This window comes from Diabrotica virgifera, chromosome 4 (assembly GCF_917563875.1).
Source record: "Diabrotica virgifera virgifera chromosome 4, PGI_DIABVI_V3a".
Taxonomy (NCBI): Eukaryota; Metazoa; Arthropoda; class Insecta; order Coleoptera; family Chrysomelidae; genus Diabrotica; species Diabrotica virgifera.
This window is the reverse complement of record NC_065446.1, coordinates 79988189-80008041: the sequence shown is the minus strand read 5'-3', so window position 1 is coordinate 80008041 and position 19853 is coordinate 79988189. Positions and strand designations below refer to the sequence as shown.

General features: G+C 35.7%; 1 protein-coding gene across 1 annotated transcript in view; it reads right to left on the bottom strand.

Moving 5' to 3' along the window:
* LOC114325785 (ribosome quality control complex subunit NEMF homolog) overlaps positions 1–19853 on the bottom strand; it is a 55617-nt gene that overhangs the window by 15647 nt on the left and 20117 nt on the right. The window contains exons 9-12 of the mRNA XM_028273913.2: positions 9339–9646; positions 5686–5851; positions 2168–2328; positions 1991–2115 (exon numbers count right to left, since the gene is read on the bottom strand). Of these exons, the coding sequence (XP_028129714.1) occupies positions 1991–2115; positions 2168–2328; positions 5686–5851; positions 9339–9646 (760 nt within the window). The remainder of the gene's footprint in view (positions 1–1990; positions 2116–2167; positions 2329–5685; positions 5852–9338; positions 9647–19853) is intronic.

Here is a 19853-nt window from a genome sequence, read left to right as displayed (position 1 = left end):
TCGCTGACTTGGGCGTTCTCGAAAACGAGTGGCCTACATTGCGAAATCAATGTCACCTATTTATTTACTATAAACAATACTTGTAGATAATGTTTGCGTAAGACCTTTAAAAATTAAATCGATATGGATTACTCTTATTTCTTTTGATGATAATATAAATCCTGTATAAGACTACATAGAACAGAAGAGATTAACCTGGTACATACATGTTAGAAGAGCAGACCAAAAACATTGGATAAACAAAATAACAGAGTCGGGCACGATAGGAAGAAGGAAGAGCAGCAGAGCCCGGAGATCTTTCACAGATAAAGTGGACGAAGCAATGGAAAGAAGAAATCTGCAGGTAGGGGCCTGTCAAAACGAAAATAACTGGAGAGAACTGTTGAGTGAAGGAATACAGTGAAAATTCTACTACTAGTCACCATAGATCTAAGAGCAAAGACCAAAGTCATAGACGTCATTGAAAGAAGCTGTAACTTAACCCATTAACGCCCAAGTTTTTTTTTATTTAAAAATCTTTACTTTTAGGGTCAATTCGATGAAAATCTTAATAATTTAATCCAAAAAAAAACAAGTTTTTCGGTTTCCCGTCTTTTTTTTTAATTATATGGTGTTACCATATGGTAACGCTGGGCGCTTAAGGAATTTTTAGGATCGTTGACACCAACATTTTTAATTTTTTTTAAATATTTATTTGAGAATATTTTCATCGTCTGGTGAGGTATCCTATAAAACAATTAACACACAAACCAACGTTGCATTTCTTACACATTTTTCGTCCAGATGTTGTACATCTGTCTCCAGCACATCGCCTTCTACTGCTTGATGTAACAAATGGTCGACGCGATCAAAACGAAGATCTGGCAAGTTATGTCTATGTAGACTAGGTCTTCCTGTATATAAGGGACGACTTCCATATCTTGAGAGAAGAACTTGGGCCAATTCTCTCCTAAACGATAGCAAGGATATATTTTTTTATATAAATGCCATGAATTATGGACTGCAAATTCCAACAACCATGTTACAATTTGCCAGTACCATTTTTTACTGCAAATTGCTACTCGGTATGAAACACCTTGACCCATCCAGTCGGTACCCACCATATTTTGTTGTATTCAGCAATATAGTGAGGCCGACTTACTTGAATGTGGCCTTTTTCTTCATGAGAAAATCTTTTTACCGTGCCCAATGCTGAACCATCACAACTCGTAGATGCTATTGTAACAACACAGTTATCTTTCCATCGCACCAGTAACACTATCGCTTCTGCTAACAAAAATCCACGACTGAAAAAAAAATAAGATTATGACTCCGTAAGCGCCCACCGCAACCATATGGTAACGGCGTACTTTGACTATTCCTACCGAATTCGCTACATTTAATTGTTGATAAAATACAAAAATTTATAATGAGTTGAGGTATAATAAATATGGGATATATAAATTCTAGTGAAAATAGTTACTAGAAGACTATCAAAAATTGCTTACGCAAAACGGACGTCCATCTTTTTCTATAAATTTAAACCACACCGTCATATGATTATCTCTCGACGGTTGAGAAAAGGCTAAAAAACGAATCCGTTACGTTTTATAGGTGCCTGAAGTATTCCTAGAAACGATAGTTCTCAAAATATGTGGCTGATTAATTCCATGGGCATACCGCAGAATTTTTAAAAATTATGTGTTTTACGTTACCATATGGTAACGCTGGGCGCTAATGAGTTAATATGGAAATGGGCTGGACACGTTGCCAGCATGAAGGACGGAAGATGGATTCGCAATCTAGTTGAATGGAGACCAAGAGTCGATAAACGTAGTAGAGGAAGACCACCAGCACGATGGCAAGACGACTTACGAAAGACAACAAAAAACTGGATACAGAAAGCACAAGATAGAACACTTTGGATACAAACAGAGGAGGTCTATGTCCAGCAGTGGATCGAGAGAGGCTGATGATGATGAATAGTCACCATAAATAAAAAAAGCATTACCTGCAAAATTTCCATTCTCAGCTTTCGTTCTTCGTCGTCTTGATCTTTATATTTTTCCTTGATTTTCTTTAACTTTCCCTTTTGACCTCTCTTAACTTGTTGTTTGCTATCTGCTTTCGTATCAACTAAAACGTGCATATCAACACTACAGTTTACTCTATTTTGCTTACTACTTACCTTTTTCCTCCTTTTGCGGTTTTTTATTTTTTGATTCGCTATTACCCCTATTTCTTGTTTGGTTTTGTTTTATCACAACTGGTTGGTTATCACCCAAGTACACAATATTCTCTTCGTTTCGCTCTTCCTCCATATTTCTGGATGTCTGTGTGACCAGATTCCTAAAAGAAAACAAAATAATATATTATGATAAACGATACTTAACTACGAAGAGCATATGGACATGCAACACATTGAGGAAGACACTGAAAATATAGAACACCCGACGATGGAAGAGGCAAAACAAGCGATACGAGCACGGAAGAATGACAAGGCTCCAGGTATTGACAACGCCATCTTTGAACTATATAAATTAGGTGGTAAATTACTATACTGGGTGGTGAATCGTAAAACGGGCCATAGGAAACTCAATGTAAAATTCTAAACTGTTGAATTCCTGCTTCCCTAATTATTTTACATCAAAAGCCATAAGAGAATATTTGTAGAGAATTAAAATCTGTATTAAAATCAAAAGTTAAAATTGTTCTACGATTTAAATGCATTCCAAAATTTTGAAAAATATAATACATTTGCCACAGTAGGTATGTGTGTAAAAGTTAGGCCACACGTTACTATTAACTGACAGTGCTCACACCGTTGACTGAATAAAAAATCTTTATTATTAATACTTTCTCCGCAACTGAGGGTATCTTATCAACTGTATTGTTTTTAAACAATAAATGATAAAATAAAAATATTGACAGTTCAAAAATGTGAAAATAATAACTTCATTGTGACACATTATTGCACTGTGTGTGGCCTAATTTTGGGCTAAAAAATTGAAAAATGTATTACATTTATACAAAATTTTGGAATATGTTTAATTCGCAGAACAATTTTAACAGTTGTTTTCAATACAGATTTCAATCCTCTACAAATAGTTTCTAATGTCTTTTGATGAAAAATAATTAGGGAAGCAGGAATTCAACAGTTTAGAATTTTACATTGAGTTTCCTATGGGCCGTTTTCCAATTCACCACCCGGTATAAATTACCTAGTAGGACAAATGCATGCCCTCATAAACAATATTTGTAATGATGAAAATACCCCTTCTTCTTCTTAAGGTTCCATCTTCTATCGAAGGTTGGATATCAACACGGCAATTCTTATTTTACTTACAGCAGCTCTAAACAGTTGGTTATATCCCTAGCGACTGGGAAACCGGGATTTTATCATCATAATTGACACGACAATCCTTTGTAGATATTGGCATACTCGCAGAAAAGTCATCAGTCCCTCTAGCGTCTTCTACCCGGTCGTTCTCTACTTCTTCTGCTCTCTGGGTTTGAGAATGTCAATCTCTTCGTATACTCACTATCTGATATCCTAGCAATGTGACCGCCCATCTTAGTCTGTGCACCTTAATAAATTTCACAATATCTGGATTTGCGTACCACGGCATAGCTGGTATAAATTCTAGGCGACATAGACCGTTTGCATTTACGGCCCCAAAAATGTTTCGAAGTATTATTTTGTCAAAGATACACTTATACAAAGTGAATTATTTGTAAGAATTAGAAATTTGTAAGTATTTAACATCTGAAGATCTGGAGAAAATGGGAATTAGTGGCACAGGACCGACAATTATGATGGAAAGCAATAGTAAACGCGACAAAGACTCACGAAGAGTTGTAACGCCATTGATGATGATGATGAAGTATTTAACATACGTTTATTAGGGAAACCAAACTCAAATTGTAGAAATAGAGGTAAAATGACTTCATTGTTGAAGTTATACTTCTTTACGATCGAGGGTGAAATTTTATACTTAACTGGCGCATGCGCAGACAGACAGTATGTAGTTCGTTGCTAATCTTAACAATTATGTATGTATCAGCGCAAATAAGTCATTATAAGAATATATTAGTGTTTTTAAAAAATGTATTATTTATTATAATTTTTGTGTCTTTGGATTTGTCTTCCTCGGGAATAAAATATTTTATAAATGTAAGTATACAGGGTGATTCATTAAGAATGTCCAATCTCTGAGATGTAGATTCTAGACCTCAAAATATTAAGATTTAACCCAAATCATTTAAATAAAATGTGGCTCGTTACTGAGTTACAGGGTGTTTTATTTAAAAATTTAATAACTATTTTTACCCAGGGCTTTAATACTATTTGACATATCCTTGTCATACTTGGCAGAAAATATAGGTACTGTACATCCTACTAAATTATGATAAATAAACTTTTCTGTCTACTACCAGAGGCGTACGACAGAGGAAAGTGAATGGTTGACCCTTCCCAAATTCTACGCCACTGGCGGAATTGCTATTTTAGCACAATATTTCGATTCTCCAATACTTTCTATGCAAATAATGTACTCTTGATTCGTAACGATAAAGTCATTAGTTTTCGAGATATTTGAAGTTGAAAATGAAACGGCATAGCTATTTTGATTAATGTATTGTGCCCCTTCATTTTTAACTTCAAATATCTCGAAAACTAATGAGTTTATCGGTACGGATGAAGAGTATATTGCACTAAAATAGTAATTCCGCCAGTGGCGTAGAATGTGGGAAGGGTCAACCATTCACTTCCCCCTGACGTACGCCTCTGGTACTAGCCAGAAAGGTTTATTTAACATATTTTAGTAGGTTGTACAATGTCTACACTTTCTGCTAAGTATGATAAGGATATGTCAAATACTTTTAAAATACTGGATACAAATAGTTAATATTTATGTGATAGGGATGTTTGATTTAAAAATTTAAAAATTATTTGTACCCAGTGCTTTAAAAGTATTTGAAATGGCCGTATCATACTTGCCAAAAAGTGTAGGTACTGCACACCTTACTAATTTATGTTAAATAAATAAGGATATGTCAAATAGTTTTAAAGTACTGGGTAAAAATGGTTATTAAATTTTTAAATAGAACACCCTGTAACTCAGTAACGAGGCACATTTTATATAAGTGATTTGGGTTAAATCTTAATATTTTGAGGTCTAGAATCTACAACTCAGAGATTGGACATTCTTAATGAATAACCCTGTATTTACTTTAAATTTTAAAGTATTTTTATACCTCATTTGGTCTTATTGAATTTGTCAGTATCAGTATGCATGAGAAATCTTGTAAGCTGTCAAAGCAAAGGGAGTTTGGCTCGGTGGTAGCGCGTTCGACCGGAGATCGAGAGGTCCCTGATTCAATTCCGTGTGTTATCTTTTTTTTTATTTTTAGTATTGTTTTAGTAAAAATTTTTGGAAAGTAGTAAGTAAAAATTAGTTTAATCTTTAAATACAAATAACCTGTTGAAAGTATATTTATTTCGTTGAAATCATATATAGAAGTATAACTTCTTACGTGCGTACAAAGTACACACATATTCTTTTCTTATTTCTGATAGAGAACAGTGTAAATGAATGGAGATGCTCTGAGAGATTTACATGACAGCGCAATAAATGAACAAATAAAATCGTTACATACACATTAAAGTTTATAAATATATAAATAAATGTACTTTAACCTACTTACTTGTTTCCCGAAGAATGTTGAATTTTGATCTGAGTATCGGGAAATATGGAGCTTTCTTCATCATCTGAATCGGGTGATACCTTGTCGGATTTTTCAACATCTATTTCTTTTGATTCTTCCGATATTTGAATCTCTTCCTGCTTTGAATCTCTAAGTAATTCATCTTCTACAACAAAAACAGTGGATTTAACAAAAAAATTAATAAAAGATGTAATAAGCTCGCCCTTTGATTGTCCTAGCCCATTTTTTTAACGTTAAAAAAGATCCAAAAAACAATAAGTTTGGCAACAATGTTGAACTTCTCTTGGACTACTTTCGACAAGATATTTCAGAGAGCAAACATCTCTATGCTCTTTTAAATATGTTTCTCTCAGTTCCTATACTGTATATTTCTTTCCTATACTGTATATCTAATAAAACATGTGTGGTTTTCCACCCTACATTTTTCCATAAGTGCGTCTGGCTACCATTAAACTAGTCACTGTTGTTAGCTAATAACTTGGTATTCGCGGTGTGCAAGTACTTGGAAGGGAATTGAGAAACGATCGTGCGCGAATAGCGGAGAAATATTGCAACTTTCTTAAATAATTCATATTGTCAATTGAAATTGTCAAATTGACGTACATTTCATATCTACTGTCACTGGAGAAGAAAAATTATATGTTGCTCCACAATATTGATATGATATGCAATTATTATATAAAGGTAAATTTAATTAACTGTATTTTGCTGGCAGTACTGCATTTTAATAACTAATTTTATTTACTACATACAATTGTTTACGTTTTAATAACATAACCTAAATCTTATTTTTTCTTCTTGTTATTTTTTTGGACTATGGCCTTGACAATTATCCAGTAACCAGGACTAATATAATTGGCCAATATAATTAAAAGTGCGAATAAAGTTGCAGAGCGTAGAAATAGGTGTCGCTTTGCCGAACTTGCACGGTCCCACTAGAGTGCAGATAAATAAATACGTACCATCCATCTATCCATTGGCACTACAGCCCAAACGGGACTTGGACTTGTTTCAGCATCTTCAGCTTCTCCAATCATCTCGATTTACTGCTTTTTTTGAAAAACCTGCTAAAAACCAGGAACGAGTTTTTAGGCGTTTAGGTTTTTGGCATTCTCATCTACTTCTTCCCATCTCTTTTTTGGTCTTCCAAGAGGTATTTTTTGCATTTAGAAATTTTCTAGGGATTCTGTTCTCATGCATGCGGATCACGTGCCCTGCCCACCGTAATTACTGCAATCTAATGTATTGTGCTAGTGCTGGTTCGCTATATTGTTCATATATTTCTTTATTATATCTAATTTGCCAGTTGTTATTTTCACTTATTGGGCCCACTCTCCTACGTAATATTTTTCTTTTGAACACGTCTAATGCATTGGCAGATTTCTGTGTTATAACCCATGTTTCACACCCATAACTTACTACGGGCTTGATTATTGTTTTATATACCCGGAGTTTTGTTTTCCGGTGTACGTCTCGCGATGTGAATATGTTGCCCATCGCGAAATAGGCTTTATTTGCCAGAATAAGCCTTCTATTTATTTCCGGTTCTTCTCCATTATTGGCGACGAGGTCCATTCTTAAGTACAGTGGAACCCCGATAAGTCGGCCCCCGATAACCCGGAAGTCCGGCTAACCCGGAGCGATTTTCATCAGACAAACATTTCAACAATAAAAATGTACTGTCCGTTGCAAGATAATTCGGATGGAATTCCCCAGATTATTTTGTGCTTGATATCGGCCCAGTCTCTTAATCTGGGGAATTCCATCCGAATTATCTGGCAAGGGATAGTATGTAATATAATATTTGAGAGATATTGTGTATTTGTGTAATTTGAACTATGTATACGATAGTAAAAATGACTCATGGCACACGGCTTCGGCGGCAGAGCGACGGTCATTGTCTCGGATTTATCGGAAACAACAGGCACATGTTATTCCTTTATTTATTTCAAACTGTCTTAGCATTGTTTAAAAAAGACTAAAAGACTATTTAAAAAATTATTTTTTAAACAATGGTCTTAGTTTTCACTGTTAATAACATCGTTCCCATTGTGACTGTATTGTGTGTAGTATAGTCTTGTATTGTTTGCTTCCGTTTGCTTAGGTTTGTGTTTGCGTGTTTTTAATAATTTAGATGTGTAGATACTGTGCATATACAGAGAGGATCTAAATTATGGAATAAATTCATTTTCTCTAAAATGGACGACTTTAAAGAAAAATCCCGAAACAGGTCGATTTTAATTTTCAAATTACAATTTTTTGGCATATTATATTTCATACTAGTGACGTCATCCATCTGAGCGTGGTGACGTAATCGATGATTTTTTTAAATGGGAATAGGAGTCGTGTAGCACCTCATTTTAAAGGGTGTTCAATTCTCTATACAGTAATATAAACATTAATATGTATTTATACAAGGTGGCCAAATTAATAATTTTTGAATTAAATTAATTGACGAAAAAGAAGAATCTATGCAATTTATTTAACTCAAAATACATTCTATCGCCGTCAGAAAATAGAAAAAAAAATGTTTATTTGGCAAATAAATTTGCTTTTCGCTTAAATGTTCAAACTGCCAAGAGGTAGGTGGGAGGCTGTTTGTGATTTAATTTAGGCGAAAAGAAATGTTTATTTGTGAAATAAACATTTTTTTCTATTTACTGACAGCCGTACAATGTATGTTGAGTTAAATAAATTACATACATTCTTCTTTTTGCGTCAATTAATTTAATTCAAAAATTATTTTTTTGGTCACCCTGTATAAATAATATTATCGTTTATATTACTGAATAGAGAATTGAACACCCTTTCAAATGAGGTGCCACATGACCCCTATCCCCATTTAAAAAACTGATTGATTGCGTCATCACGCTCAGATGGATGACGTCACTAGTATAGAATATATGCCAAACAAGAGAAATCGTCTATTTTAGAGAAAATGAATTTACTCCATAATTTAGATCCTCTCTGTATATATTTCATGTTATTTCAATTATAACGGAGTTTATCTGTAAGTATACCATGCTTTATTAATTTTTACCATATTCTCCGGCTAACCCGGATTTTCAACAACCCGGATCGGCCGCAGTCCCGATTAATCTGAGTTATCGAGGTTCCACTGTACGTGAATCTATTCATGTGTTCTATATCGTCTATAAAGTATTGTTGTTGCACCTACCTATTTGATCTGGTTTGTATAAGTAGTTTTGTTTTATTTGTATTTATGCTAGCCCTACAACTTCTGCACTCTGTTTCAAGTCAACGTAGGTTTCTTCCGCCGCATACTTTGTTCTGCTCATTAATTTTATATTATCTGCGTATGCTGCTAAAATTGGATAGATTTGTTTGTAAATATGTTATTTCCGCTCACCATCAACCGTCTAATTACATATTCAAGAACAATATTAAAAAGCGTTAGAGCCAGTCCGTCACCTTGTTTCAGTCCTTGCGGTATCATAAACACATCAGTGATCTGCCTTTGACAACATACACGTGCTTCTGTTACTATCATGGTCATTTGCACTAGTCTGATTAATTTTGACGGTATGCCAAATTCTTGCAATATATTAGGTAGTTTTGTTCTATCTACTGAATCACAGCCTTGCTTAAAATCTAAAAAGAGAAATACGTACCATCACTTTCATCTAATATTTCCACCTCGACTTCATCTTTGCTCATCTCACTATCTGCTACACTGAGTGCATCCTCTTCATTTGCAGTCAGCACTTTCCTCTCTCCTTTGTGTCTTTCGATACTTCCATCTTCTAAGCGAAACAGAAAACTCAATCCAAGAATAAGATGAGCAGGCGGTAAAAAGTTCTTTTTTCCTCTTATCATGAAACTACCAGTGGTTAGGTATTCACCAGTTGGTGCTGTCTTGCTTACTTGATCGCCCCACACCCAGTATGCATTTGTAACTACTTTTGCTTCCCAGGCAACACTGAAACAAGTAGTACATTTAATTTACTCAAATATAATATGATGACAAAATGAACAAAATGAATGCATGCATAATATAAATGCCCTAAACGAAAAGATCGTTGAAGCTATTCGAGAGGCTCAAGTAAAATGCTGTCCTAAGAGACGCCAAGACGAAAAAATAACCGCTGAAATAAAACAACTAATGGAAACTAGAAGAAAAATCAAAGGAAACGATAGAATTGACGAAGAACTGCGAAAAATAAAAAAAAGTATCAAAAGCTATAAGGAAAGATTTAAGGGGCTATCCTAATGTAAAAGTGCGAAATTCATATACTTTTTTTGGGAATTTCTAAAATAAAAAGTACTGTAGCAATCGTTATGAAAATTTGCATGAGCATGAGAAGTATATATGTAATGTAATGTGTAATGAGAAGTATATGTGTAAGTAAATTTGCATGAGAAGTATATGTAAAACAATTTTTATAAAAAAAATATTGAAAATTAATCGATTTATCCGCCATCTACTGGCACCGTGAAAATAAAAACATAGCTCCACTGCTACAGTGATTGGGACAAATAGAGATCCTGAAACATAAAATTTCAAAGTCATTATTGAAATATAAGATATTTCCCATACTATCAACTAGGATTATCCAAAAATATTAAAATTTGGAAAAATGATGAAGTGTTGAAATTTGTTTTTAAATTTGCTAAAACATTTTCAGTTTCAAAAACCGCCAAATTGACATTTTTATCCGATCAAAAAACCCCTAGTTGATGGTATAGAAAATAATTTATATTTCAATAATAACTTTGGAAATTTTATGTTTTAGGATCTCTGATAGTCCCAATCACTGCAGCAGTGGAGCTATGTTTTTATTTTCACGGTGCCAGTAGATAACGCATAAATCGTTTAATTTTCAATATTTTTTATGCAACTTAGTTTACATGTACATACTTCTTTTTATAATAAATGCTCATGCAAATTTTCAAAACAATTGGTACATTACTTTTTATTTTAGAAATTCCCAAAAAAGTATATGAATTTCGTACTGTTACACTAGCCCCTTAAAGAAATTTAAGAATGAGAAAATCCACCGAATTATAGAAGAGAATAAAAGTCTGAAAGTCCTGAGAAGACGCCTGAACAATGGAAAATGCGAAATACACAAACTAAAGAACAAAGAAGCTGTCCCAACATCAAATAGAGAAGAACTACTAACATAGTTAAAGACTTCTATCAAGAACTATACACAAGTCAAAGAGAAGACCAAACGAACTTGGAAGCCACCGCCTCACGCAAAATTATTAACCAGGGTTCAGAGCCCATGCCAGAGATCACACTAAGCGAAATCAACGACCGATGAAGAAGATGAAAAACAACAAAGCACCAGAAGAAGATGGAGTCATAATAAAAGCTATACAGATGGGCGGACGTGTTTTCCTTAACCAAATGAAAATTTTGTTTAACCTTTGTCTAACAGATTGTTGCATACCGGAAACATAGAACAATGCAGTAACAATTTTACTACACAAGAAAGGAGGCAACGTGTACTTAGAAAACTATAGACCAATGAGCTTATTGAACCACATCTATAAAATGTTTACCCGAATAATTATGACAAGACTAGAACTTGGATTTCAACCAGCCCCGAGAACAAGCTGGCTTCCGTTCAAAATTCGGAACAAACGATTACCTACAAGCAGTAAAAACCTTAATAGAAAAATCAATAGAATATAACAGATCACTAGTACTTATCTTCGTAGGCTTTCACAAAGCATTCAACACCGCGGAACTAGACAGTATTATAACTGCTCTGAACAACAGTATGCGCAATGAACAATGCGCGTAAAGCTACATGATACCACCAGAAATATACATATCAAGCGAGACTCTCTCACCTAAATTATTTATAGCGGCCCTCGAATACGCCTTTAAAATGCTAAAATGGGAAAATACAGGAATAAAAACAGATGGGGAAATGATCAATCATCTGCGTTTTGCCGACGATGTAGCACTTATCACCGAAGATCTGGGTGAATCACAACAAATGCTACAAGAATTAGAAAGCGTATGTTCAACAATCCTGTTTCTATGAGCTGTATGGTCTTAAATTCTATCACTAGGGTGCTCACCTGGCTGTAGACCCCCTCCTCCCTTATCCGGGCTTGGGACCGGCAACAGTTCTATCGAGCTACTCGATCCACCAAACAAAACTGCAGGCGGAGACGCATCAGAAACAAGACCTGATACAGCCACAACACAAAGACTACTGGAAACGGCAGAGATGAGAGTACTGAGAAGAATTACAGGAAATACGCTGAGAGATCGAAAGAGGAGTGAAGACATTAGAAGACAATGTAAAGTACAGTGTATAAACGAATGGACATTAAATAGAAAAAAAGAATGGAGTAACCACATAACCAGAATGGGGGAGACACGTGTTGTCAAAATAGCAAGAGATAAATCATTAATCGGTAGAAGAAGTATCGGCCAACCGCGCAAAAGATGGAGTGACAACCTTCCATAGAGGTATCAATCCGCCAACGAACAAGCAAAATTGCATATAAAGACGATGTTCAACAATAAGTCTAAAAATGAACCTCAGTAAGACCAAATTTATGACAAATTTAGTTCCCAGCTAACATAAGGGTAGTTTTTATGCTAGAACCGGACAGGAAAGAGTTATGTCCCTCAGGCCAATGAGTCTGATGACATTTGTACTGAAGACTCTAGACTTTGGAAAAATTGCTTAATAGGCACATTAGTATAATAAGTATGTTCTGGAAAAGTAAGGGAATGCTGGTTCTGAAGTCCTAGAAAGAACATTCGACAACATCTACGAAGCAATTACAAAGGAACTTCGTCTAAAAAGAATAGGTGAAACGAGCTGCAGACGGATAATCAGCAAAGGTCGCGAGAGGCTGTCCACGGGGGTTTTATCTTCTTTCTTGTGAAATCTTGTCATGGATAAGCTGATGAAACGACAGGTAAAGTGTCCTGATCCACACCCATGTCATCTTAGCCGATAGCAAATTTACTGACACAGTCATAGATAGACTAAAACAGGCTCTGACCCCTGATTATAATTCAAATTTCGACTCAAAACAAGTCGCAATCAATATGACGACGTTGAAAGGCGACTGTGCGAGCCTTGTGGATTTTGGCTGAACTAATGAAATGTCATGAAATAGCGACTTATCGAAATTAATTGCGACTCCAAAAATGTGGTTGATATTATAATTTCGAGTCGAAATTATTGTGACACGGACATGAATGAATGGCCGAAAGCGAGGTTAGGTTTAGTTGAGGAGATGTGTTTTGTTTGTTTCTTGCAAGGAAAACTAAAGCAAAAGGTATTAATATGGCTGGGTTTTATGGAAATTTGCTGGTTTTGAAGGAATTAGATAGAATAGTATTAAATTAGAAATATAATAATTGAGAATGTTCACAACTTGAACTATCAACTCAATGAAAGATGTAAGGTAATAATCTGGGAAAATTAGTATAAAACAAGGAAAATTATGTACCAGCTATTTTAATTGCTGGACATGCTGGAATCAAATCTTAAGATTTCATATATTAGTGATATAGCTATGCAAAGTCCGCAGAAAGTGGGCTATTTGGTTTATAAACAAATTAGCTCTCCGAAATCTTTGTTTTAATTGTTACTCTGTAACTCAGAAGATTTTAACGTTAAGGCTATGGGTACATAATTCGCAAATATTTTACGTGTATCCCTACTTTTTCTGTCTTTACACGGCAAATTACGCGTAGTAAAATTCACACTGGTATGGATATGTAAACATTACTAGAATGTCATTCTACTTGAAAATGTCATCATTAATTTAAAGAGATGGGTTTTGAATGTTCTTGGATAACTGTTATTTTTATAATTGGAAATTATTAATTCAGTTAATAAATGTGATAATTTTTTCACTAACTATGTATTCAGTGATTGTAATAATTTATTTGTACAACAAAGACTAATACTTAATCGAGAAAAGAGGAAAAGTGTTAAAGTGATTTTTTAATAATATACTGTAGCGTGATTAGTGTAATTACTTCTAATTACAATAAAACTAGCGGTTCGTAATTTATATACGACTTTATTTATATAAGTTACAGACGAATTTATCTTATACACTAAACTTATTCACAAAATATGCCCGTATTTATACCCAGTTGTTATTCTGGAACAATCGACTCCCATCTCGAGCTATCGGCTTGTTCCGCCTACGTGACGTACCTTCCAGAATTCTCCGGCGAGGCCTAGCACATCCGATTACGTCATTCTCGAGGTGTTTACTGTTATACGGGGATCGGCCAAGATTTCTCTTCCGCTACACTGCTCCCCTCTTAAGATCTGAGCGTCTCGATCAGCAACTCTAAATGAAGGCCCAGGATGGCGGAATCTACACGACTCTCCAGCTCTGCATACACCCTTCAAGAAGAAATAACAGTCTACTGTCTTTGAAGGGTACGACATCTTCGGGTTCATGCAACACACAGTGATTTGTACACCAGTTCCTCTGAAGACCACTTCAAGCATGCTTCTCACAATCTTCCAATCCAGATTTTCTACTGCATGGCCTATTTTTGGTAAAGCCAAATTTTTGATGTCATAATTACACACGATTTTCTTCAAATTAGTTAGAGCACGCCATATGTTCTCGTAGCTTGGCGTGTCCGTATAAGACTTTCTGGTCACCATATACAGCAAAGATCGAGGACCATCTTCCAATCGCAGTACTCTTCCAATTTTAGGTTGTTGATTCCTTAACTCGTCCAGGCGGCCGAACTTTCTATTGAATACGGACGAGATTCCTTTAGTCATCTCGAGGTCTTGGGCAACACAGTGGACCAGAGAGACGGTTTCTGGAACACCAAACAGATCTTGCTGAACTTCTGTGGTCACGCCGAATCTAGCACTCTTTCTCGCTGCGTAATTTGACATAAATTGATTAAAACTTGGCTGTGCGACATCTTTCATCTCCTGTTAGAGGACTCGTGCTTCTTCTGTTTCATTTGAGCCAGCATATGGTGCAAGACGATTTATGTGAATAATTTTTGGTTTACCGTTTGGCAACTTCTTAATTCTATATATTACGTCATTTATTTTCTTCTTAACTTCATATGGACCTTCCCATTGTCTTTGCAGTTTAGGACATAAGCCTCGACGACGTTGCGGATTATAAAGCCAGACAAGATCACCTACTTCGAAGCTTTCATTCTTGCATCGAGAATCATATTGATCTTTCATTCTGTCACTGGCTATCTGGATGTGTTGTCGGGCAAGTTCATGAATGTTGTTCATTCGTAATTTCAGGCGGTCAACGTAGTCTTCGCCTGCAACATGTTCCTCGGAAGGTCCGCAGCCAAACTCTAGGTCGCAAGGCAACCGAACTTCACGACCCAACATCAGGCAGGTTGGTGTTTGACCTGTAGTTTCATTTACGGCCGAGCGGTAGGCCATCAGGAATAAATGAATGTGTTGGTCCCAATCTCGCTGATGTTCAGATACAACTTTGGACAAGTGTTTACCCATCGTTCGGTTCATCCTCTCGACCATTCCATCTGATTGAGGATGCAGGGGTGTTGTTCTGGTCTTATTGGCACCAATCAATTTACAAACGTTTTGGAAAAGAGCTGACTCAAAGTTTCGCCCTTGGTCGGAGTGGATCTCCAAGGGAACACCAAATCGGCTGAAGAATTCTTTAACAAGTACCTCTGCAACGGTAGCAGCTTTTGATTTGGTAATGCATAGGCCTCGGTCCATTTCGTAAAATAATCCATGGCTACCAGGATGTATTTATTTCCAGCATCAGTTTCTGGAAATGGACCTGCAATGTCGATTGCTACTCTTTCCATAGGACTGCCAACATTGTACTGTCTCATGGGTGCTCTCTTTTTACCAACTGGACCATTACCGGATGCACACAGTTCACATTTCTGGCACCATCTTCTTACATCATCTTTACAGTTCACCCAATAGAACCGTTCTCGAACCTTTTGCAGAGTCTTCGTAATACCAAAGTGTCCACCTGATGTACCGTCATGCAACTGACGCAATACTTCTGACACTTTACTTTTAGGTACAATCAACTGAAGCTTAGATTCTGTACCATCATCGTTCTCAAAGGTTCTGTACAGAAGATCATCTTTTAGTATCAGGCAATTCCATTGGCTCCAGTAGGCCTTGACTTCCGGACTACATGCACTAATGTTTTGCCAACTAGGTCTCTCACCTCGACGCATCCAATCCAATACTCTTTTTATACATGGATCGTCTTCTTGGGCTTCTTGTAACTGTTGTGGCTGCCATTGCTCATTAACGACGGTAGTTCGTCTCACAGGGCAAAGCTGTTCATCTACTTTAAGCCGGTGATTACAACTTTCACTGCATGGCCGTATCGAGGAAGCATCTGTATTTGAACCAACTCTTCCAGCCCTCTTCATGCGTCTCTTCGGCATCGTGTCACGAATCACCCTCCGTACCATTTCCACCAAACGTTCATCTTTTCTCTTATCGCCTTTTTCCACGGTTATTACTCGATTGTTTCGTGAAGCTTGGCTAGCTGCTTCGTGTTCCAAGGCAATAGCAAGTGCTTCATCTAAAACTTTCGGCCTTGCTAGTCGTAAAGCTTTCTGTAGTTCATTATCTTTCAGCCCATTGACGAAGGTATCTACTGCAATTTCTTCTAAAACGCTGTCTGGCACCTCTGGATAAGCCAACCGCACCACACGAGCCACATCTGCTTCAAATTCTTGCAGATTCTCACTTGCTCGTTGACTTCTACTTCGCAGTTGTGCTTTGTATACTTGTTGTAGATGGGCATCTCCATAGCGTTTTTCTAGACGAGTGAACAAGGTCTGGTAACAATTTTCTTGACCCTTGGGAATTGACCTTAATATATCTGCAGCATCACCTCGTAAAGCAGCAGTCAAGGAAACAGCCTTTTCTTGTTCGGTCCAATGATTGGCGGTCGCAATAGCTTCAAACTGTCTAAGATATATGGACCAAGAGGACTTTCCATCAAATGGTGGTAATTTGAATCTCATATTATGCGACGTTTCGTCTCTCGGTAGTTCATCTTTCACTAAAGGATCTAACGTTGCTGCATTAACTGATGGTTGTACTTTTGTATCGGTTATCCTGCTCTCTAGCTGTTTGATCTTTTCTTCTACGGTCTCTACACTTTTCTGCATCTTATCGAATGTTCTAGAAACTTCTTCAAATTTCTCATTGTTCTGTTTACAAACTTCTTCTAGTTTTTCGTTGTTTTGCCTACAGACCTCTTTAATTATTTGAGAAGTCTCATCGAATCTTTTAGCAACATTTTCGAATTTCTCGTCGCTTTTTCTACTAACTTCTTCAAGTTTCTCGTTGTTCTTTATAGAAGTTTCATCGATCTTTTGAGAAATGGTTTCGAATTTCTCATTATTTATCTTAAAAGTATCATCGATCGTTTCAGAAACAGTTTTTAATTTCGATAAGATTGCTTGTTCTGCTGACTGGAAGTGGAACGTCTTTGGGTCTTCTCCGTTCTTCGTGAGGACATCCTCGAGTCGTGCTTGTAGGACTATCTTGAGCCCACTGCTGTCCAGATCCCGTTCCTCGAGCTGTTCACGGAGCTGTTTTACTGTAAGTTCTCGTAGCAACATCTTTGGTCGGCACACACGTACTTTCCAAAATGTCTTTTAAAAGTCTTTCCGAATACCGAACAATCAACGCACTTTAACTATTCCCGACGAATAAAGTCCAAAAGTCTTTTAAAGTCTTTCCGAATACCGAACAATTAACGCACTCCGGTTATTCCCGACGAATAAAGTTCAAAAGTCTTTTAAAGTCTCTCTGTAATTCACTTATTTATATCGCACTAAGTTTACCGAACACCGACACCAACTGTAGCGTGATTAGTGTAATAACTTCTAATTACAATAAAACTAGCGGTTCGTAATTTATATACGACTTTATTTATATAAGTTACAGACGAATTTATCTTATACACTAAACTTATTCACAAAATATGCCCGTATTTATACCCAGTTGTTATTCTGGAACAATCGACTCCCATCTCGAGCTATCGGCTTGTTCCGCCTACGTGACGTACCTTCCAGAATTCTCCGGCGAGGCCTAGCACATCCGATTACGTCATTCTCGAGGTGTTTACTGTTATACGGGGATCGGCCAAGATTTCTCTTCCGCTACAATATTGTTATGGAACGCTTACAATTTTGAACATCCTTAACAACAAAATACTTGGTTCACAGAATATATTATCCTGATGTATTCTCTGCTTGGATCTTCCACAAATAATACACAATAAATAACTTTTTATTAAGTTCACGTCTTAAATCAATTATTTATCAAATGCACTATATTTCAATAATATTTAATCAATAACTCAACATATTCCCGATGCAATGTCAAATATTTAAAATTGTCACTGATTGTCAGTGTCTGACTGACAATATATGCTGACAATATTATATTCGGCTGAGTGCGTTGTAAGACAAAGATAGATTTGGAAAATATTACCACGGCATTGTGTTTATTTTTTTCAAATCCTGAAAAAACCAATAAATATTTTTGAAAAATTTAAAAGCAGAATGAAAGACTAAATTATTACCGAGGGCCGAAAGTCCCTTAGAATAAATAAAAAGTTTATTTTGAATGATATGTTTGAAATTAAAAATCACACTAAATTTTCTCTTAGTTTTTCACCCCTGTAACTTATTAAAATAAACATTATAGAAGTTCTCAGGGACTTTCGGCCCTCGCTAATAACGTGATCTTTCATTCTGCGTTTAAATTTTTCAAAAATACTACTTATTAGTTTTCTCAGGATTCGAAAAAAATGAATCCCCATTTGAATAGCATTGCAGCCGAAAATACGTACCAATCCTCTTAAACCAAAAACACTCACATAAAAATTCACTGTAATTTAATTCTGCACAGACATTTTTTTCGATTTCCTTCGGCGGAAATTTTCCCCGGAAAATTCGGGTTTACCAAACAAAATCTTTAATTTTCAACTAAAATTTTAGGGAAGTAATTATTTATCAATAACTTGGTGACATAAATCTTTTTTGTTATGAGTGTCTTGAAGATATGAAAATTTGTATGTACAAAGAGGACCGGAATAAAAAGGTAATGGTTCAAAGATTGAAATCCTGTTGTTTATAACTCTGTCGCAAATGCTCAAATTTGACCGGTTATACCTGGAACCACTCAATTCGATGTTTTTTCCTTCGAAGAAGAAGCCGTGCCCTTTTCAACAGCGTTAACTTAATTTAATTTAGTCTGATATTTTCTGAGGGGTTCCATTTGTTTATAAGCCAAAAAAATGTTTCTTTATAACATTCCTGAGACCGCTCGAATAGTCCAATTTCAGTTCTGTAAAGTACGTTGAATAGGTATAGAGCTTTTTTATACGAAAATCATAGTTGTTCTGGTGTATCATAATCTTTCTGGTTATTATATGGGAGCATCCATAAACTACGTCGTAAAAAATTAGAACTTTTTAATACACTCCCCCTTCGTCGTAATTCGTCGTTTAGAGACGACCCCTCCCCCCATGTCGACGTCGTCGTTGCAACTCACGACCCCCCTTTCATTGATTTAAAAAAATCAATATTATTTCTGTTTTTTCTTAATCAAATAGGGGGTAGGCGTAAAATCTTGGTCCAATGCTATTTAAATGCATTAATTTTTTCGAATCCTGAGAAAACTAATAAATATATTTGAAAAATTTAAACGCAGAATAAAAGATTACATTATTACCGAGGGTTGAAAGTCCCTTAGAATAAACAAAAGGTTTCTTTTGAATGAAATATTTGAAATGAAAAATCAGACAAAATTTCCTATTTTTTTTTTCACCCCTGTAACTTATTAAAATAAACATTATAGATGTTTTCAGGAACTTTTGGCCCTCAGCAATAATGTAGTCTTTCAATCTGCGTTTAATTTTTTCAAAAATCTTTATTAGTTTTCTTAGTATTCGAAAAAAATGAATGCATTTAAATAGCAGTGGACCAAGATTTTGCGGGGTAAGCTTTCTTAACTGCATCATATAAATCTTTCTATTTATTTTGTTTTGATTTCGATGCCATTTCTTCTACAGTATAAATACGACTTACTAACTAAATAGAAAACAATATTTTATTTCTATCCGTTCTTTCAGAACTGTTGTTTCACACACAGTATGCAGCACATAAATGA